The following is a 22,425-nucleotide window of genomic DNA, read 5'->3' on the forward strand; positions in this document are numbered from 1 at the left end:
GCTGGGTAGTTCCTCGAGGTATAAGTCGGGTTACGAGCAACCCTAGCGGAGATCGAAACTAAGGTCGTACGCTGACGGTGAAGGAGGCACTCATGTGAATTCTGAGCAATAGAGATAGAAATAAGACCATCAGTTCTTGTCTCAATCAGGGCATTCAGATACGTTACAAGGAACAGCTTTGTTAGCCCTGGGTGTCGTCTGTTCGCATATCATAGATATCCACAATATAGTGAGAGCTTGCCCTTTAGGTTAGGAGTGGCTCACGACAGCGTATGATCCAAAGGGGACGACTGAATAAAGAAATTTTATCTGGACATTGGTGATCTTCGATGAAGTGACCGAAAGATAGAAGCGACACTTCGATGAACACCTGAATGGCACCCAGGCGGAGAACCAGGGCGGCGGAAAAAGGCAATTTCAATTGTGCGACAAACGGAAAAGAGGTGCCAGCCCCAACGGTAAGCGACCCAAGCAACAATTTGAGTTTTATTGTACTCTTATGATGGTATTTGTGTCCAATTTTGGAAAGGAAAACCACCATAAGAGTGTAATAAAACCATCATTGTTACTTGGGCGAGGCTAAAGAACAATAAATCGACTGGGAAAGAGGGCGTCGGAGCGATGCTTATTAAAATAGGACCAGAGAAGCAGACCACTTGTCTACATCAGTTAATCGTTAGAATTTAGGATACAGAACAGCTACCGGAGGAGTTGAATGATGGGATTCTCTACATGGGGAGATGGGACTCGATCTATCATGAAGGGCGACAAATTGGACTGTAATAACTATCGAACGACCACCGCCGACTATCACCAATTGCGGACAGATTTGTGGGAATTTATCGAGCCGACTTCGTTGAAGGACGATCTACATCGGCTCGAGTATTTACACTGTGACAGATCCTGCAAAAGGGCCGTGAATACAGAGTTTCCACGCAGCATTGCTCGAGGAGGACCTGCGAGTGCTCGGAGGTTTAGAAAGGCGAATGCTAAGAACGATCTTCAGCGACGATGTACAGAACTCGCACAGCTCTATGAGCAACCCGGCATTCAAAAGGTGGCTAAAGCTGGATGGATACGATGGGCAGGGCATGTTGCGAGAATACCGGATAACTACCCTGCAAAGATGGTGTCGCTTCAAATTCAACAGAAACAAGACGACCAGGGAAGAGCTATGGAAAATTTTGGACGAAAACGGCTTTCCGGGTAAGCTTACTAGACTTATCATGGCTACGATGGATGGGATCCAGTGCTGTGTGAGAATCTCGGGTGGACAGTCGGACCCATTCGAATCTCGCAGGGGACTTCGACAAGGAGATGGTCTTTCCTGCCTGCTATTCAACATTGCGCTTGAAGGTGTTATAAGACGAGTGGCGATCGAAATGCGGGGCACGATTTTCAATCAATCCACCCAATTTATCTGCTTTGCTGACGACGTGGATGCTGTCGGCAGAACATTTGAGGCAGTGGAAGATCAGTACACCAGACTACAACGCGAAGCAGAGAAGATTGGATTGAAGATAAATACGTCTAAAATGAAGTATATGCTGGCGGGCGGGACCGAGCGCTACAGGGCTCGCTTGGGTAGTACCGTGGTAATCGACGGGATGAGTTCGAGGTAGTCGACGAGTTCGTATACCTTGGCTCACTGGCAACAGAGCACAACAATACCAGCCGTGAGATTAAAAGACGTATTATCAGCGGAAGTCGGGCCTACTACGGACTCCACAAACACTTGCGGTCGGACAATTTGAGCCCCCGTACAAAGTGCACACTGTACAAAACGCTAATTAGATCGGTTGTCCTCTACGGGCACGAAACGTGGACATTGCTAGAAGAGGACCTACGAGCACTCGGAGTTTTCGAACGGCGGGTGCTAAGAACCATCTTTGGCGGAGTGCAAGAGAACGGTGTATGGAGGCGAAGAATGAACCACGAGCTCGCGCGTCTCTACGGCGAACCAAGTATTCAGAAAGTGGTTAAAGCTGGACGGATACGTTGGGCAGGACATGTTGCTAGAATGCCGGGCAACTATCCTGCAATAAGGGTTTTCGCATCAAATCCGGTAGGAACAAGACGAAGAGGGGCACAGCGAGTAAGATGGTGGAGGTGGAGCGAGATCGGACGGAGAGTATACGGTGTCCAAGGAATTGGAGAGCGGGAGCCCACAACAGGGTAAATTGGAGAAACTTTATTTGTCATCCTGTGTTTTAGAACGGCAAGCCAGCTAAGTAAATAAATTAGTTAGCTTGACATTACAGGCTAAGACGGCTAAGAAATAAGGACATGAAATGAATGCTTGCTACTTGGAATACTTGGAACTACATGTTGGTTTCGAGAGTGCTTTGCGCCGACAGGGTGCTGCTCGAACAGCAAGAACACCGAAAGTTCGGCACGGTGGCATTGCAGGAAATTTGTTGCAAAGGTAAGAAAATGTAAACGAGCCGTAGCGGTAGGGCCCAATTTTGCTGGAGTTTTTAAGTGTCCACAGGAATTTGATGATTCTTTTTTCTTCTGATGGGCCCTGACCTAACTGGTCATTGCCTCCAGCTCCACCCAGTATGCATCTTTGGAGTGGGAGGACATTTTTTTCTTGGCTACTTAAATATAGTTACTTCAAATTTGTTGAACATTTCGGCATCAACTTTTCAAAAGGGTCAATCTGCAGAATGTAAACAAGCCGAGTGAGGGTTATTTTCTGCTGGACTAGCATAGCGAAAGAAGCCCTCACTCGGTTTGTTTACACTTTCCAGATTGGCCCTTTTGAAAAGTTGGTGTATTTGTAGTTTATTTCTGGGTATGAACAATGACATTTTGATTCCCTGTATCTGAGTAGGGTAGATGCTCCAGTAGTTGTGGTAGTACCAGTAGTGGTGGAAACTCGAAATATATCATAATTTTGGCGGATTTCGAGATAATTTCAGTTTTCTATTGTTAAATATTTATTTGTTAACAGTTTTATCTAAGATACACAGCTAAAATGCAAGAGCCTGGTGCAAAAATTACAAATTTCTTTTCTGCAGTCCAATAGAGTGCAATTTCTTAAGAAATTCGTAACAATCCATAGCATTTTAACAAGCCTACGTTGTTATCCACATGCTGCCATGCTCATTGCAAGCGTTGCTAAGGCGGTAAACAACATTCCACTATTATAGGCAAATTTTCCACTATTATAGGAACATTACCACTACTTTAGGAGCACATACTAATGTCAGGAAAATCAATATTTTAGATATATTAACCAGCAGAATGGTATAATTTTGGTATGTATTTAAAGCCAACACTATGGTGCATCATATTACCATGTAGTTCAATTGAAAACTGATAAATTGAGCGTTTAAATTGTCTTTACACACTACCCCCCGACATAATCCCTCCATTACTGGAGCATCTACCCTAATAATTTTCTTTATCTTATTTTGGAACCTTCACCTTTTGCAACCAACCAACCTTTTGCTAAGGCTTCACCTGGTGCTGAGACCAACAACCGTTGCGCAGTAATCGAAATGCGGAATAATTTTTATTTTTTATGATCATTCATTTTGTTTTCGATACGTTCAAACTTAGTTTTTTCAATTCCAAACAATGCGATCGGCTTGAAGTCAATTCTTGAATCGCCGTATCTAAGCAGTCCAATCCAAGTCCAAGAAATTGTCGCATCATCCGCAAATAATTTTGGTTTTGCGTGTCTCAAGCAGGTTTTTAGATCATTGATGTATGAACAAAAAAGTAAGGGTCCTAATACACTGCCCTGTGGTGCGCGCAAATCATGTCTACGTGAATTCGAAACAGTGTTTCCTTATTTAGTCCTTTGACATCTGCTAGATAGATCTATCAAATGTTTCAAATGCGCACGATGAAAAAATTCATTTAAAAAAACTTATCTAAAGGCGGTACACATAATTTACTTTGGGGATGTTTTTCACTATGTTGTTTTAAAGCAACATTGCGCATTTAAGGGTTAAGGGGACATAAACGACTAAAAATTTTGAAAAATCATAATTTTTTAACTGAAGTTCTTGTAGTGTCTTAGTAGAATACGAAGTTTTTTTAATTTAATTCCATAACTTTTTACTGCAGATTTTGATTCTGCAGTCTTTTTCGCTTATTTTAATACTAAATTTGTAATTATCTGACTACGGGAAGTGGCCGAAAAACGATGATACGCATAAGTATTCCAGTGCGGCGTGGAACAACCTTGACGGAATAAAACGCCGCTCCTATAAAACCACGATTTTCAAACTTTACGGCACGGGACATCAGGAATCGGTCGTCAGAGAAGCAATGTAAAGACCGGTGATCGTATCCCATAGCCTGGTAATCGAAAGCACTTTGTTTCCCCGCAAGAATATCCACAATGCCACCTGGAGATTTGAACCAAATCGACCATATTCACATCAACGGCCAGTTTTCTCGAACATTATCAACTGTACCTACGGGTCACGGATATCTGTTGAGACCATTGCCTTCCCAGATAACACAAGATCGTAATAGAAAGTTCACATTAAATCGTTATCATGTCAATTTAACATTGGAATTGCATAATGATTAGAGTAGGTCAAAACAAAGTGAACAATAAGTTGTTTTGCAGTCGTCCGTATCATCATATACAACTCATGACTGTGAATAATAAAGCAGTATAGATGATTGCAATATTTAGTTAAATCTCAATCATATATTCAGGAGTATAAAGTTGCGTGTTATAAAAACCGCTGTATAAAATGCAAGATAGAATTAAAAAAAATCGTTAAAATTTTCGCACGTATATTGCCTCTTATCTGACCTGAAATATAACTTTTTCGTTCAGATAAGTAGTCGTATTTCTCAGTTGCAATCGAGATATACAAACCAAATGGTTTACTGGGTTGTAACAGTACATGTAAAACTATCGACGATGTATACCTCGCATTAAAGCCGCCCTCCTTAGTTAAACATTCGGTAATTAGACAATCCATGAGTTGCTGAGAACTACGCACTTCTACTGAATGAAGTTCTGCCTTGCTCTCTGAAGCTAGATGCTTCGGCCCACAAAGACATATGGAGCAGAATACGCAGGGTACCCACTCCCGTCAGAACTTTACAAAAATGATAAGAAACCACTACACTGGATAATTCCCAGGCAACTATCGAAGGAATGGTCGCAAGGTGTGGCTTGTACCATCCACATTATCACGGCGTTAGGCTGATCAACGTCACATACAGGGTGCTCTCCCAGATCTTCCCAGAGTTACGTCGTCTATCGCCAATTGTAAGAGATTTCCTAGGGCACTATAAGGCGGGCTTTATGGGGTCCCGTGCTACAGTGGATCAAATCAAATTTCAGGGCAGCATGCGATTCTGTCGAGCGCGAACAGCTATGACAGATAATGCATGAGAACGGTTTTCAGGACAAATGGACGCAGCTACCGTAGTCCCTTTGAATCGCACAGAGGGTTGCGGTACGGGGATAGACTGTCCTGTGTGTTACCTAAAATGGGTATTGAAAGTGTGATCCGGCAAGCGCGCATAGAAATGAGAGCAACGATCTTCGACAAACGTAGCCAAACTCCTAGCCTTAGCCGACCTTGAAACAATTACTGAAACCTTGGGACGGTGAAGGCAATCTACGTCAGACTAAGACCGGAGACAAGGAGGTATGGGCGAATCCCGGCGAAATCCAGTGTTAATAGCACGTTCGAATAAGAGTTTGCTTTGCTTCTTTCATGGTTGGTTTTACATATCTTTACAGAGAGAAAACTAGGGTAAAATGCCCTTCGTTTGGCCAAAACTACTAGCAACAAAAGCAAGCCGTGAATATGCATCGTACAGCATTGGATTTTTTTATAAATATCTTTCTTTTAACAAAACTTTTTTCTAAAAGATTGAATTCAGTCCAGCGCACAGTAGTAACTTTTCTCCTAGTGTCTTGTGTTTTCACTTTATCATTTATGGTCTTCAGCACTTTTATTCGTATGAATATCCCCCTTAATCTAGAACTGTCAAAAGTTAGTCATTGCTTACTATAATGAAAATAATAAAATAACTTTCTTGTGTTAGGCAATGTAGACATAGTTTCTTCGTCAAAATTGTATATATTGTAAAAACAAGCAATGTTGCTGAAGAAATAAAATTTCGATCTTTATCGAGTGCTGAACTATAGGGCACATATTTTAAAACTTCTTTTAAAGTTGGTTTTTCATACTTAGCTTTTCTTAGTTGCGTTTTACAAGAATACAATGTTCTAGGCAATTATCGAAGCTCTCAAAATACACGTTTTTGCAGAAGATCGCAAATCTCTTGGATCCTTACTTGCTGAGTTATCGCATATTGAAACTTTAAATTTTCAAAGCTTCACGAGCCTGTGGTGTAAAATGGGGCAAGCGGATTTATAAAATCAGCACTTCATCTTAAAGCATAAGTAGAGTAATATAAACTTGTATGGGTTCCACTTGTCCCCAACCACCCAAATGAGAGTACGGCAAGCATACGTTTTATGTGTTTTGCGTTCGCTAAAGGCTCGATGCACGTCCATTTTTTTGTGTTAGTAGATAGACACATGGTTTTTTCGACAAAGTTATAGAAAATATAACGGTAAACAATTTTGCTCAAGAAATGAGTTTTCTATCTCTATCGAGTGCAGAGCTATAGAGCATTTTCTTTGGAAATTCTTTAAAAATAAGTTTTTCATATTTAGCGTATGTTGGTTGCATTTTACAAGAGTATATGGTTCTTGGCGATTATTGAAAGACTCAAACCCCATGTTTTTGCAGAAGGTTGCAAATCTCTAGGACATTTTCTTACAAAGTTATCGCTTATTTAAGCTTTATTTTTCCTTAACTTTACGAGCAAGAGCGATAACTTCGTAAGGAAAGGTCCTCGAGATTTGCAATCTTCAGCAAAAACGTGTATTTTGAGTCCTTCAATAATCGCCTGGAACCACATATTCCTGCAAAATGCAACCAACATAAGTTAAGCATGAAAAACTAATTTTTAAAGAATTTCCAAGGAAAATTCTCTATTCTTGTAAAATGCAACTAAAAAAAACTAAGTATGAAAAACCAATTTTTAAAGAAATTTTAAAGAATATGCTCTATAGCTCAGTACTCGATAAAGATAGAAATTTTATTTGTTCAGCAAAGTTACTTGTTTTTACAATATTTACAACTTTGCCGAAGAAACTATGTCTATATTTCCTAACGCAAAAAAGTTATTTTTTTATTTTCATTATACAGGTATACCTGATAGTACGTACCCTCGTTAGTACGTATCCTCGATAATACGTGCATTTTGTCTCGATAGTACGTACATTTTTCAGCAACATTTTATTTGCTTCATTCGAAGCTTTACAAAGGGCAAAATCTTTGATTTAAAAAAATTAAAAATAAACTGCTATATTAAATCAATACCACTAAAATATGTATTTATTCAATAGTGTATGCGAATTTGCGAATTTCATGCAATATTAAGCATAATACAACAATGCTTCAAAGCCTAAAATTGTGACTCGATAGTACGTACATTTCGGTAATACGTACGCTAAACGAAGCAGAGGTGTACGTCCTATCGAGGTATACCTATAGTAAGCGATGACTAACCTTTGACAGTTTTAGATTAAGGGGGATATTCATACGAACAAAAGTGATGAAGACCATAAATGATGAAAGCAAAAGACACTAGGAAAAAAGTTCCATTTCTCGCCTGACCTGCAGTGCAGCGGCATTTGAAGAAATTGAAATAAAAATTTTTGTTTTAAAAAAATCCACTGTGCACTTTAACTTTTTAGGCATTTAACCCTTAAATGTGCCCACTGAAAAAAATAATTTTAAAAAAAACTTGCTTATCTACAGGCAGTAAAATAATTTACTTTGGGGATGTTTTTCATTATGTTGTTTTAAAGCAACATTGCGCATTTAAGGGTTAAGCATTTTTTCAGGTAGTTCTAAAATTATAGAAATCTTTCTACTTACAAGCCAAGAGTGTCTGACCTCAAGCTGTGTTTCATAGAAAAGATTGAATGCCAATAAAGGGCCAAACATAATGCTGCGTCAACGCATCCGTCAGCGTCAATTTGACAGTAAACCCATGGGAAAACTGTCAGAATAACGCTGACGGACGCGTTGACGCAGCATTCTGTTTGGGCCTTAAGCATCATTATCGCTGTAGACATTATCTTCTATTTCTAACATTGCTCACAATGAAAAAGAAAACGAAACCAATTTCGAAGTAGGCGAAGTAGGCGGGGAAAACATTTCAATATAAATCAATTTTCAAACGTCCAAATTTTCAGCTGGCAGCAAAAATGTCAAAAATGTCGCAAGAAACGGAAAAAACTGCGGACCTACCGGTTAAAACTGGACCGGATGACGACGTTCAGTTGGAATCGTCGTCGGTATCGAATTCGGAACTTCCACGGGCATCAGGCGGTTCTACCACTTCCGTAACGGTGACCTCGATGGAGGTAGAACCGCAACCGCCGATGCCTCAATCCAAATCACAACAAGTGACCGTCGTGAATGATAAGCTAACCGAGGTGCGGCCATCGTTCGACGAAATCATTGAATCGGACGACAAAACTGCGGCTGTGACCACTGACAACGTAACTGGTCAGTGCGATCAGCTACCAATCGTAGACTTGGAGCCACCCTTCAAGAAAAATCGTCGTGTGCAGGTGCCTTCAAGCGGTGCGCTAAATAATTTTCCCAGTACTAGATATTTGTTCGCCCAATCTAATGTTTAACCTATCAAAACAGATATCACCCGTGGAATTTCAAGCATTGAACCTTCACCCAAAAAACCTCCTAAAAAGAAATTACACGATTCGACCCCTCAGAAGATTGGTGTTCTAGCTGGGATTCCGTGTCGACGAAGATCTTCCCATGTTACAGGGTATGTTAAATGAGACAAACTAATTGATCCAACTTTGAACCGATCCACTTCCAGTGGCAACGACAACGCGGATCAGTTGGATGCCATCAAACACCTCGCGCTTGTGTTTCTTTTCTCCCGCCTCAAGAAACCATCAAAATGGAGCGCGGAAACCTTCGAACAAATTAGATCCGTGGAAGCTACCATCAGCCCCGAAATGATTGTGTCGAAATTTTCCCTCAACTATGAGGATAAAATCTATCATCTATCACTGACCGGTACGATAGCTAAAGGACGGGTGCAGTCAGTCGAAGCACCACCTCCAAACTTTAAAAACGCTCTAATCGAGCACATATCCGGATACAGCGGTCTGGTCCTGAAGTGCGAGTCCCAGTACTTGATAACGTGGAAAATTGCCGAAGGTTACTACCTGTACGATCCTTGTCTGCATGACTCTTCCCGGTTGATGTTCTTCAACGGTCTCAAAATGCTGATGCAGTTTATTCTGGAGGTGAAACAATTGAACGACCGATCCAAATTCTACATGTCTAAGATCACTCTGAGTTCCGTTGAAGATGGCAACGTTGTAACGATCAAGCGGAAGTCCCGCGTGGCGAGCCGTTTCACACTGCTGAGTGATAGTAAAGCTCTACTGATGGGAGATAGATATTTGAAAGATGCCAGCTTCCGGCTGGAATCGCTGAGGATATCACTGAATGCGATAGATTTTGCCCAAAAACTCGAAACGCGCTCGTGGGATGCATCGATTTTGAACGAATTATTCAAAGGGGAAATGGCGGATAAGGTTATCAATAAACTAGGAATATTTTTGAGTGAAGAAGAATCAGATGGTGATTTTCTGCTGGAAAAATCAAAGCTAATTCGGATGGGTATTGCCTTTGGAAGCACTCAACGGGAGGACTTTGAACAACTGATCAACCGAATGCTGGTGATTCGAATAGCTGTGATTTTAAAAATCGATGAAGTGTACATGGCAATATGGAGTAGCGAAAACATTATCTATTGGTTCTGTCCCTTCCGGTACGACGAACTGGAACTGGATCCCGCGGAACTAGAGGATAAAGCCTGTTTTCTCTACGCTTTCAATTCACTGGCCAGTTTATCAGGCGTTCTGTTCGGTTACCTGACCGAACTAATGCTTCTTCCTCGTCATTCGATTCAAGTTCTAGCTGTGGACAGTGAGCCGTTCGGACAGGCACCACGGGTACCGCTGGTCGATAGTAGTGACTCGTTGAACCGAAGCGAGTTGGAAATCCGCATCGCCGAAGGAACACGCAAGCCGATTTTTGTTTCCGACGAAGATTTTCCTACGATGACGCTTTCCGAGGCTAAGCTGTGCCGAATCATGTTGCGAGAAATTATGCAAAATGCTGAGAAAAACTGCGAACAGTGAACAGTTGTGAAACGAATTGTCGGTTGTTGGGTATCACTACTTGTGGCTTAGGCAGCACGTTCTTCGGATTTATTGGAAGAACAAGAAATAATAAATTTGCGGTGTAGAGATTTTTTTAGCATTTGATGTGGTCATTGTCAAAGAGAAATCAACGCCCCTTCTTGAGGAAATACACTTGAGGTTTATCGTGTTTAATCAGTTTTTCTGTCTTTGCTATTGTATATTATGTAATTGATAAAAGTATGAGCTATCTATGGGTGCTTCGAAGAAGCCCAAAAAGAAAAGTCCCACAAGGAAGCAATATAAGGCCGTCGGATTCAAACTGTAGTTTTCGTTAGTACTTTTACTACATATTTAAAAATTATTAGAACTGCCTAATGAAATGCGGACTAACTCGGCCCATGGACGTTAGTTTCCAAATCCGTGGGCGCCCAGAACTTGCCGAATCTTGCTTTGGACTAGCCAACGAGCTTATTGCCGGCATTCTTAACACCCATCGTTCGAAAACTTCAAGTACCTACTCGCAAATCTGTCTCGTGCCCATAGACGACAACTGATTTAATTAAAGTGTTATACAATATGCACCGCCCAGCCTAGCTTCGAGGTACGATGCTGGTCTAACAAGCCAGTCGTCGTATGTTCGAATCTCGGCTAGGCGGTGCTTGCTAGTTAGTGTCAGTAGGATTGTTGCACTGGCCCCGTAATTTTCCTATACTCTAACAGCCGGCTGCGAAGTCTGTCGATAAAGAAGGGTAATGTCTAAAGACGGTATAAACCCATGGCTTTGCTTTTTGTTATACAATATGCATTTACTACAAACGCTCAGATTAGTCGACCGGAAATGCTGGTGGTGATCACAGAAGTCACGACGACTTCCAAGGTATACGAACTCTCCGGCAACCTCAAACTCGACTGTCCAAATCGATTGTCCAAAACTCTCGGCTTGCTGTTTTTTGTCTGGTGTACCAATCTGTTACTGTCTCAAATATTCTTCTGGCAGCATCCGTGTCATCTGCAAAACAGAAAAATTGACCGGATTGTTGAAAATCATGGCCCGCCTGTTGGTTGACGAACAGATATAAAAACCACCTTATCCATGTCCCCTGCGTGATTCGAATGGGTGCGACAGTCCACATAATCTCACACAGCACCGAATGTTATTCCCCAGAAAGCCGTTTTCGTTCATAATTTACCCTAGCTCCTGTCGGTGTACGCTATCATATGCGGCTTTAAAGTGACGCGCGATGGAATAAGGCATTCCTGGAGCATCTGCCGCAAAATAAACATTTGGCATGGTGTAGACCGCAGATAATCCCATCTTCCCACTCTCACGGGTAATCATCCCGTGCGCCGTGTCCCAAATCTTAACAATTAAATAATGCAAACATTTCTTATAAGCAGCAGTCTTTCCAATGGACGCTGGTAGAAGGAAGTAATGAAAACAAAGGTGTTTATCAAATCAAACAGAGTGGGACAAGACCTGAATAGGAAAGAGCGAAAAATTAGATAAAGAAGGGTCATTGAAGTAATGCTTACTTGGTTCGTAGTTCATCCCTTTATATCACTTTTGAAATGCCCATGGAGTATTTGCGACGCAAAAACTATGTAAGGAATCGACTAGTGATACAGTAAAGCAAAGCAAAGCCTAGGTGCTACATTCCGTTATCGAAACTTGACCTTCTGTTTTTATACGACAGACTTCGCAGCCAGCTGTTAGAGTGCAAGACAATTTGACTTTGAACAATTTGAATATTGACTCTAACAGCCTCTCCCAGTCGAGATTCTAACTTACGGCGACTGGCTTATTAGGCCAGCGTCATACCTCGAAGCCAACTGGGGGGTTAGTGATGGGGATTAGTGATACAGTAGGATTTCGAATTTGGCAACAAATGCGTGTCGCCTATGTTGCCAAAATCGAACCCGTGCCAAAATCGAGACCCTTTTTTGATATGAAAAAATTGAATGTAAATACACGGTGTTCAAAATACCGTTATTAAAAAATAAAATGGGCCATTCAAACGGAAAATGCCAGTTGGTTTGTATTTCCATCCTAGGGGGATTAGGGCCATAATGAGCACACGGAGCGAAATGGGCACCCCTCTTTTCTACAAAAGTACGCATTTTGTAACATCATATGGCATGCGAAACACTGCTGTAGGTACTACAGTATCAATTTATCAAAAAATGAGTGATCTCTACTTTTAAAACACGGAGTTATATTAAAAAACTTAACTAGGTTCTCAGACGCTGAAAAAATTATAATTTTGGTGTACTGCCAAATAAGCTTTTACGATCATTTAAATATCTTAATCTATCAAGTGCACACTGCAACATGATGCATACATTGTATCTCAAATTTCACCTTCATTGAAGTTTTGATTTTATACTATAATTAGTGTAAAAACCCCTTTTTACTTTAACGACTTGACTGGGGGCGAAATGGGCACCCTTAGGTGGGGTCAAACGAGCACTATGTCGCATTAACTAACCTGTCAGTTTCTTTGTTTATCGCGTCAATGCTTGTTTACAGTCATGGTATCAATATGCCAAGAGAATCCGGAAGACATAATTGGTCAAAAAAGGCCTTGCAAGTGGCCTTGACCACTTTAAGGCGAGACCGCCCAAGAAACATTTATACGCTGAATAAACATTTTAGCAGCCATAATTATTCAGCCATAGCTGGATACGCATCGAATAAAATTTATGTAAACAACTGTACAATACTTATTCAGCCGAAATTGGAGAACTTTTACAACCTATTTTGTTCGAGGCGGAAAAACACTTGTTAAGCCGTTATATCGCCTCTGTGCGCCTTGTTTTCAGCTTTGCGCAAATTGGTTATTTAAAAACGTTCAAAAGCCTCTATTAAGCTACATTACAGCTTCAAAGCAGCTATTATCAAGCCCGAAGCTTGACTTAGATGTTTAAGAGCTGAAAAAAAGTTTTTATTTCTAATACCAAACCATAGTTCAGCCACAGGTTGAATAAATTCGTTTGATCAGCCTGGAATTTCAAAGCTTTCAAAGCTGCAATGGAGCTTAATAGAGGCTTTTGCGTGTTTTTAAATAACCAATTTGCGCAATGCTGTCAATTCTATTTTTAGAACGAGAAATAGTTTTGCAATGCTTTTTCAGTCGCTTAACCAACGTTTTATCAACCTTTATGCAACCAAAAAATAATCTATTTTTAAATTAAAAAAAGAATAAAACGCGTCATATTTATTTTGCTATGGCGTCGTATACTATGTTTAAAATTTTGAATAACTTGAATTCGTATATGCAAGCTAATTAAAATTGCATGGCGTTATCTTTCGGGAATCGAACCGCCATCTTCTGATCCATAAGCACTCATCGTATGATCCGCCCCATCTGCATCTGCAGAACAGACAGTGAAAATATCTTTACACTTGAAGCAGTCAATAATGTCGATAACTGACATATATTTTTGCTGCCAGTCTAATTGCGAAACTCTATGATCTCACAATATATGTGCTGTAAACTGAATGAATGCTTGGTATTAGTTTGTAAAGCCACTTTAACACCTTTAAGCAACCGTAAAACGGTTCTACGTTTATGGCTGTTTAGAAGCGGACTGTTTAGCAGAAAAATCCGCTATTAAGCTTGTTTATCCGCTTTGGAGGAAAGCTGGTTTGGAAAAACTTAAAATAGCTTAAACATCGCTTGGTCAAACACCATTTGAGTGCTTACTTTATGCAGCTTGGATCGCCTTAAACCAACTCGTAAACAGCAATTGCTCATGCTGTTTACGAGTTAGTTTAAGGCGATCCAGTGTACAGGATTTCTCGAAAACAGACACTAATGAATCCTGCATGTTGTAGGCGAAATACGTATCTGTCACGAATAAATATAAATAGTAGAATTTAATTGGAAAGTTTTTCATTTCAGAAGATGGCGATTCAATTCCTGAAAGATGACGACTTGCATTTTTAATTAGCTGGCATATACGAATTCAAGTTATTCGAAATTTAAAATATAGCTTATGACGTCAAAGCAAAATAAATTTGACGCGTTCCATTTTTGAAATTTAAAAACAGATTATTTTTTGGCTGCATAAAGGTTGATGAGACGTTGATTAAGCGACTGAAAAAGCATTGTAAAACTATTTCTCGTTCTAAAAATAGAATTGACAGCATTGCGAAATTGGTTATTTAAAAAAAATCAGAGGGGTTGTGTACAAGACACGACCGCATATATAGGTGACGCAGGACTACGTAAATCTCTTTGTACTACAAAATTTGTAGTGATAGTAGCATGTATTCATGCTTGTAATCATTCGATTCTTCATGTATACATGCTATATGCAACATATATACATGCTACATGCATTGTATGTAACATTTATCAAAGTAGTAACATTGCATACGTTCAATTCTCAAAAGATTGTGCATTTGAAAACAATTTAACAAAATCAATAACACAAACTATTACTTTCCTGCTACCTTACTGAAATTAAAGATTGTTTTTATTATCCAAGGTTTCCCACGTTGAAAGGATTTTACCAATTCAATCCTATTTTATCAACAGCACATCTTTTCACTACACTTCTAATGAAACGGCAAGCATGCGTATTCATACACAGCCATGTTATAACCGAACACTACAGCTGTAGCACATTTTTCCAACACAGATATCAAATTCGGCGAGGTTTAATCGTCACGCAGTAAAGAATTTGCGATCTGTTGGGACAACGAACTCGTGTCATTTTTTCTGGCACACTTCCCTAACACAGACATCAAATTGGGCTAGGTTTAATCGCGTTCGTAAGAAATCTGTTGGCACGAGGGGGCTTTGTCACTCTCTCTGGCGTACTTCCCAAGCAAGGGCATCAAAATAGTCTAGGTTGAACCGCGGTGTTAAGAAATCTTGTTGAAATGAGGAAACTTTGTCGCTTGTTTTGGCTTACTTCCCAAGCACAGATATCAAATTGGTATAGGTTTAGATCATCGTAAAGAATTTTCCAACCAATCACGAAGCGAGAATTCTGGTAAAACATAGGTTCATTATTTTCAATTTTTCAATAGTTCAACATCAAGAATTCCATTTGGGTCAATTCTTAGAAGATTTTCCGATCGATTGGTGTAAGAATATTGAAAATCGATCGGAAAACCGCTGAGCTATTAGCGCTCAAAACCTTTCATTTTTCGTGACGCTCGCATTTTTCGATTTTTTGGAATGACACCCTATCTCAAAACTTGCCGTAAGACGTAGTCCTACGTCAAAACGCGCAACAACCTCTATTAAGCTCCATTGCAGCTTTGAAAGCAGCTACCCAAGTAACAATTTCAGGCTGATCAAACGCTTTTATAGCTGAATTTATTCTATCTGTGGCCGAACTATGGTTTAGTATTAGAAATAAAAACCTTTTTTCAGCTCTTAAACATGTAAATTTGGTGATTTTATCAAGCTTCGGGCTTGCTAATAGCTGCGTTCGAAGCTGCAATGGAGCTTAATAGAGGTTTTTGCGCGTTTTTAAATAACCAATTTGCGCAAAGCTGGAAACAAGGCGCCCGGAGGTTATATAAAGGGCGATATAATCACTTAACAAGTGTTTTTTCTGCCTCAAGCGAAATAGGTTGTATAAGTTCTCCAATTTCGGCTGAATAAGTATTGTAGAATTGTTTACATAAATTATATGCGATGCATATTCAGCTATGGCTGAATAATAATGGCTGCTAAAATATTTAATCAGCGCATAAATGTTTCGTGGGAGGGCTGTTTATTAAGATGACAAATCGTTTATTCAGCTAGTATAGCACAATTATTGAGAATAATGACGGGTTGAAGATGCGCCTAATCTGTTTGTGACACTATTGTGTGAAGCAGCTGATTTACAGCGCATTCGTTGGCTGCTTAATCATTTATAGAATACAGAAGCCTTTGCTTAAATTTATTCAGCGTCTACCACCTGTATTCAGAGTTAAATCAGCTGAGATCAAATCAGTAGCATTTTAATTCAGCTTCGGTGTTTGTTGGGCGAATATCCTCAAACAAGTCGCCAAGTACCACAGTATTCTGCGGCAGACGTTAGCTCGGTATGTGATGCTATACGAAATGCAACCTCGGGGTAGGAGGTGGACCAAATTAATTCCTTCAAAACTGTTTTCGCTCCCGCTGCAGAACAAGAGCTGGTGGTCCATATTTTGTATATGGAGGTTTAATACTACGGCATTACTACCCGTGAAATCAGAACCCTCGTATACCAGCTGGCAGAGAGAAATGAAAAAGCATATGTCTTCAACATTAAAACACAGTTAGCTTAAGCGCCATCCGATACTTTCCTTGTGTGCTCCAGAGTAGACCTCCGAGGCTCGCTCAATTGCCTTTAAGCGGCTTGCGGTCAATAGTTTTTTCGGCATTTTGACACGTCTTATCTTTGTGTAAGTATGGGTGTGTATGTGTATATGTGTATGCATGTGTTTATGTATGTGTATATGCATGTGTGAGAGTGTGTGTATGTGTGTGTAGTTATTGTTCTTATATACACCCTTCAAGCATATGTTTATAAAGGTGCTCATTATGCCCCAGGGGGTGCTCATTGTGCCCCACACATTGACCGATTTTTAGTTTTTGAAGCATAAGTTTAAATTGCAATTTTCGTCATCATATCAATAATTTTTCAATTTGTTAACAGTATGCCTTTAATTATCGATAGTAAATGTATATTTTGCAATGACGACACTTTAAAAATTCAGTCATTTTAGGTGCTTAAATCAGCCAACAAGTTAGGGTGCACATTATGCCCCTAATACCCCTACACCTCTGAGCCAATTTTTAAAAAAATCGAACGACGAATTTTTAAGTTACGCTCTTTTGAAGGCTTAAAGAGCAGATTGCTCATATAAAGTAAATAAAAATCTTCAATGACACTTCCAAAATGAACGTAAATCACAGTCGGTATTGATTTTTTATGCAGCATATGCCCATTGCCGACCATTTTAGGAGTTTTACGCTGTATTGGGGCTAACCGGAAATGTTCCGGATTAAGTTATTGCTGTGGAAAATACCCAAGTAACAATTTGGGTTTTATTACACTCTTATGATGGCATCTAAGGCCAAAATTGGTCTTGAAGGCCACCATAAGAGTACAATAAAATTCACATTGTTGCTTGGGTAGCCACCTTGTTCCTGTTTTACAAAGTATTTTCACTATTTGTACAACAATAGTGAAAATACAGAACATTGCTGAATATAGTGTATATCTCAATCTTTGCTTGTGTAGGAGCTGTAGAACTTTTGATCTAAAAATACCCTAATTTTGAACCCAAACTACTCGCAAAAAAGCATCATTTTGTTCAAATACTCTCTCCAGAAAACCAGAATAGTTTCATGCAGACTGCAAAATTTTATAAAACATATTTTTTTTTAAACCAGCGTTTTGAGTCCAGCGCCTCTGTGGTTCATAGGTACACGGGTACCAACGAGCCACATGCCCTGGCGGGTGTTGTGGGTTCAAATCCGGTTATAATCTCAGATTATAGCTTGGTTCGACCCATGCACCTTTCAGCAATGCACAAAAGGTAGGAGTCACAAAGGCAACTTGTTAAGCGTAGCTACCTATTACCCACCCCCACCCCCTTCCTTTCCACTCTTTCCCCTCCATTCCCAAAAAATCCTTCTTCTTTACTTTCCCTTACCGTCCCTTCATCAATTGTAGAACCATCGTTTCAAAAAAATGTTAATATATGCCTGGCCGCATTTCAAGGCCAAAAGACTAAAAACACGAGTTTGACCAATTTATAAAACATGTTTAAAAGCACAAAAGTTAAACAAAATTTTTAGGCTGACAAAATCGGGTAAAAAAGCTGATGAAATCGGGGGTAGACAAAGCGGGAGCTGACAAAATCGGAACATTACAGTATATGAAAAGCAAAATTAGATTTGTTTTTCACGTTAAAAACGCCTAAAACATTGACAATATTTTTTTTAAATTCCAATTGTTTTTCTACGAACTAAAATTTTTTCTTAGGCCACATTCGATATAGTGAATAATTTTCGTTGATTTATTTAACTTTCAAATGTGAAAGCGCATACGTTTTATAGAAAATTAGTCATGAGTCATAATGGTTAATTAACCGGTCAAAAACGGATGATTTTCCTCACTGAAGGTATTGAAAGTTTTATTCAAATCGGAGTGGAAATCAAGTTGAAGCGTCAATTCATTTAACTTGAATTCATATTTTGTTTTTACCTTTGTTATACTATAACAAAGGTTTAAAAATTGGTCGAAAAACACGAAGTTGATCCGAGGCCCGAGTCACATATACCAATCCATAAGGTTCGACGAATTGAGCAATGTCTGTGTGTGTATGTGTATGCGTGTATGTGACGGTTGTCTTTAGCCGTCTGTTTCTCGGAGATGGCTGAACCGATTCGTTTGCTATTACGCTTATTTGAAAGGTGTTAATCACCTTGTAGATCACTATTGAACTGTTTTGCGGTCGACATTATTTTGTTTAAAAGTTATAAGCAAAAATGTAAAAATTACGTGACATGATTTTCTCCGGAACCGCTCAACCGATTTCAACAATTTTAGTATCAAATGCAGGCTCTTGCTACTGAAAATTTTTCGGGAGAGTTTTATCGCAAACAATCAAGCGGTTCAAAAGTTATGCTTTTTCAAGGTGTCAATTAGTCGAACGTTTCTCAGAGGTGGCCAAACCGATTTATGCGCTATTAGTCTCATTTGGTAGGTAATATAGCCTCAAAGATCACTATTGATTTGTTTTTTGATTGGAGGTTTAATTTGAAAGTTATTTATAACGATTTTAACCAGATAATTAATCAGATTTCAATTATTTTAGTATCAAACAGGAGGCCTTAACGCTGGGAACATATCTGCTAAATCTTATTAGAATTGGCCTTATCAGACAAAAGTTATTTGAAAAACGTTGATGAAATTATTTAAGCAAACTTTACTGATATGAACCAAATATAAAAAAACGCGATCATGTGCTCTAGCGTAAAAATGCTTAATTTTCCAGGCGGTGTGTCTTTGGAAAAGTTTATTTAAAAAATGCGGCGTAACTTTTTACACTATTAGGGTGACCGTAAATCTACCTATTAGGGTGATACAAATTTTTGTTTTTTTTTTTTGAATGCGTCCAAAAAAGTACAGTGTCTCCACAAAAGTTATAGAACACAGTAAAATAAGCAACTTTGCTGTACATAGTAACCATCTATCTCTTACTGGTTGTGAAGTGTAACGATTTTTTTAAAAATGCAGCGAAAATTAAAAAGTTGAGATATCGAAAAGCGGTTACGTCACCATTTAGATAAGTAATTTTTACACGTCAAAAAAATCACCAAATCGATCCTCTAGATACTCCGATACACGCACAGTCGCTGAAAACATATGATTTCGAGGAGAGCGCGTTTTAACTATTGTACAGCACTGCACTTCACTTCAAGTGATCCAACAGTTTTACTGTAAATTCTCAACGAGACCACGTACCGAAAAATACTATGGGCTCAACACTTATAAAAATAAAAGCCTTCTGAAAATGCAAAACAAACAAGTTTTTCGACGTTCCAGTGAGGGTCCCCCTTAAATATCAATCCTGCCCAAGAACTTTGCACACGATTTTTTGATTGCTTTAAGGTATTCTACAAATCTGTCGGTATATTACATATGCATGCATATGTGTTGATGATAAATACCATTACTGCCTATAAATGTATAACAGTCCCATGTGATTTTCACCACTTTTGAGATGAGCCTGGGAATCATCTTTAAATTGTTCATGCTTTCAATATTTTAAACAGTAATGTTATGTTTGTTTCTAAAATTTTGAAAAAATATAAAACTATGTCAGTTACAAGTTACAAATAAACGCATAACAGTCTCAGTAGTGAAAATATAACAATAAATATCTGCTTTTAGAAAATTCCTGGACCGATTTGACTGAATAACTAACAAACGCCGAGTTTTGTGGCCTAGAAGAATTCTATTGAACAGAATTTGGATCGGATATACGGTTCCGAAAATATGTCCGGATGGACATTCCATCATGCGTTTTAAAAAAATGTGCAGCTGTTCTAATACGTCCGCTATGCCTGCTGTACAATTTGTCGCTTCAGCAAGGGGTATTCCCTACAACTTGGAAGCTTTCTGTTATGTTTCCTGTGCATAAAAAGGGGACAAACGTAACGTTAAAAATTACAGAAGCATTACATCTCTTTGCGCAGTTTCGAAAGTTTTTGAAATTATAATACACGATGTTCTATTCGCTAGCTGAAAGCACTACATCTCTCCAGAGCAACATGGTTTTTATGCAAAACGCTCTACTGCTACAAACCTTGTACAGTTTACTGCAGCGTGCATACAAAATATAAGCGCGGGTGCGCAAATCGACGCGATCTACACCGATTTAAAAGCAGCATTTGACCGAGTTGATCACAGTATACTGCTGGCAAAATTGGAAAAGCTTGGAGTTTGTTCTGCGCTAGTACAATGGCTTCGATCCTTTCTTTTAAATCGAATGCTCTATATAAAGATAGGTAATCAGCAGTCTGCATATTTCACGAACCTCTCCGGTGTTCCACAGGGCAGTAATCTGGGACCACTGCTCTTCACGCTGTTTTTAAACGACGTTTCATTGTTACTCCCGGAGGATTGCCGATTACTTTTTGCTGACGACGTGAAACTGTTCAAGATTGTCAACGATACTGCAGACTGTTTAGCGCTCCAGGGAATGATTGATATTTTTCTTCGGTGGTGTTCCAGCAACCTACTAACGGTTAGCACCGAGAAATGCAGTGTGATATCGTTTTATAGAAAATCTAATCCGATTACGTTCAATTACACCGTATTTGGTAAGATGGTAACTGGAGTAAACCAAGTTCGTGATTTGGGCGTTACTTTGGATACTTCACTCACATTTAAGCCACACTATAACGAAATAATTGCTAAGGTGAATCGACAGCTTGGATTTATATTCAAAATTGCTGACGAATTTCGTGACCCCATGTGCCTTCGATCACTTTACAATTCCCTGGTGCGTTCCGTCCTTGCGACCAACTCGGTTGTGTGGTGCCCATTCAATGCTAATTGGATAGCAAGAATTGAAGCCGTTCAGCGAAAATTCGTGCGATATGCTCTACGATTCCTTCCATGGCGAAATCAACACCAGCTACCACCGTATGTAGAGCGCTGCCAACTTCTTGAAATGCAGACTTTAGAGCGAAGGCGGTTCGAAGCTCAAGCTGTCTATGTGGGAAAGGTTTTGTCTGGCGTGATCGATGCACCTGTTATTCTACAACAGCTAAATATGTATGCACCCGAAAGGACTCCAAGGCCCAGAGATCTGTTGTACTTACCTCAGTGAAATGCAACGTACGGGCAACATGACCCTATCCGCTTCATGTCGACAAGCTTTAATGCTGTAGCTAATTTGTTTGATTTTAATATTACCGCAACAACGTTTAAACAACGGCTTCGAAGATGAATATATTTTTTTGTGTATATATACTGCTCGTTTTGTGCTGCTTATTAATCATTAAGACTACTATTGTCAGATGATATATTTTATAACAAATAAACAAATAAACAACACGTCCGGGAATGTTCCGGATCGGGGATCAGTTTCTGAATTGAGTTAAAGTACAACATATGACATCTTTAAGTACTCCGAATTGCAAAAGTAGCTCATTTGTCGACATATAAAGTGTCCAGGAACACATTGGCCACATTCTAGGAACGTTCCGAATACATCCAGGAAAACGGACAGTTTCTCACTTAAACCAAACCCCAGAATGCCACCCCGCTATTAACTCAAAATAACAAATCTATACCTATAAAGAAGGATTTCTGTCTGTCTGTCTGTCTGTCTGTCCGTATGTTCCTTATAGAATCGAAAACTACTGAACCAATCGGCATGAAAATATGCATGTAGAGGTTTTTTGGGGCCAGGAAAGGTTTTAGTGATGGTTGGAAACCCCTCCCCCCACTAAGAGGGGGGGCTCCCATACAAATGAAACACAAATTTCTGCATAACTCGACAACTAATCAAGCAAATAGAACAAATTTGGCATGTGGGTGTTTTCGGTGACAAGAATTTATTCTATGGTAAATTGAGACCCCTCCCCTCTTTATAAGGGGAATTATAACTCCTCTCCTCTTTAAAAGGGGGGGCTTCCATACAAATTTCC

General features: G+C 39.5%; 2 protein-coding genes across 5 annotated transcripts in view; one reads left to right on the forward strand and one right to left on the reverse strand.

Moving 5' to 3' along the window:
- Positions 1 to 22,425, reverse strand: part of LOC128732307 (ephrin type-B receptor 1) — a 232,992-nt gene that overhangs the window by 179,335 nt on the left and 31,232 nt on the right. The gene's annotated exons all lie outside the window — the stretch shown is intronic.
- LOC128746126 (uncharacterized) lies at positions 8,288 to 10,258 on the forward strand. The gene is made up of 3 exons (XM_053843175.1): positions 8,288 to 8,660; positions 8,730 to 8,865; positions 8,920 to 10,258. The coding sequence occupies exons 1-3, from the start codon at positions 8,288 to 8,290 to the stop codon at positions 10,256 to 10,258; spliced, it is 1,848 nt and encodes a 615-aa protein (XP_053699150.1).

This window comes from Sabethes cyaneus, chromosome 1 (genome assembly GCF_943734655.1).
Source record: "Sabethes cyaneus chromosome 1, idSabCyanKW18_F2, whole genome shotgun sequence".
Classification (NCBI taxonomy): Eukaryota; Metazoa; Arthropoda; class Insecta; order Diptera; family Culicidae; genus Sabethes; species Sabethes cyaneus.

What these genes read in the sequence shown, in the direction of transcription:
- LOC128746126 (XM_053843175.1), top strand. Translation starts at nt 8,288, where the DNA reads ATGTCGCAAGAAACGGAAAAAACTGCGGACCTACCGGTTAAAACTGGA. An exon ending in TGTGCAGGTGCCTTCAAGCG is followed by an intron (nt 8,661 to 8,729) that starts GTGCGCTAAATA and finishes CTATCAAAACAG; the next exon opens with ATATCACCCGTGGAATTTCA. An exon ending in AGATCTTCCCATGTTACAGG is followed by an intron (nt 8,866 to 8,919) that starts GTATGTTAAATG and finishes ATCCACTTCCAG; the next exon opens with TGGCAACGACAACGCGGATC.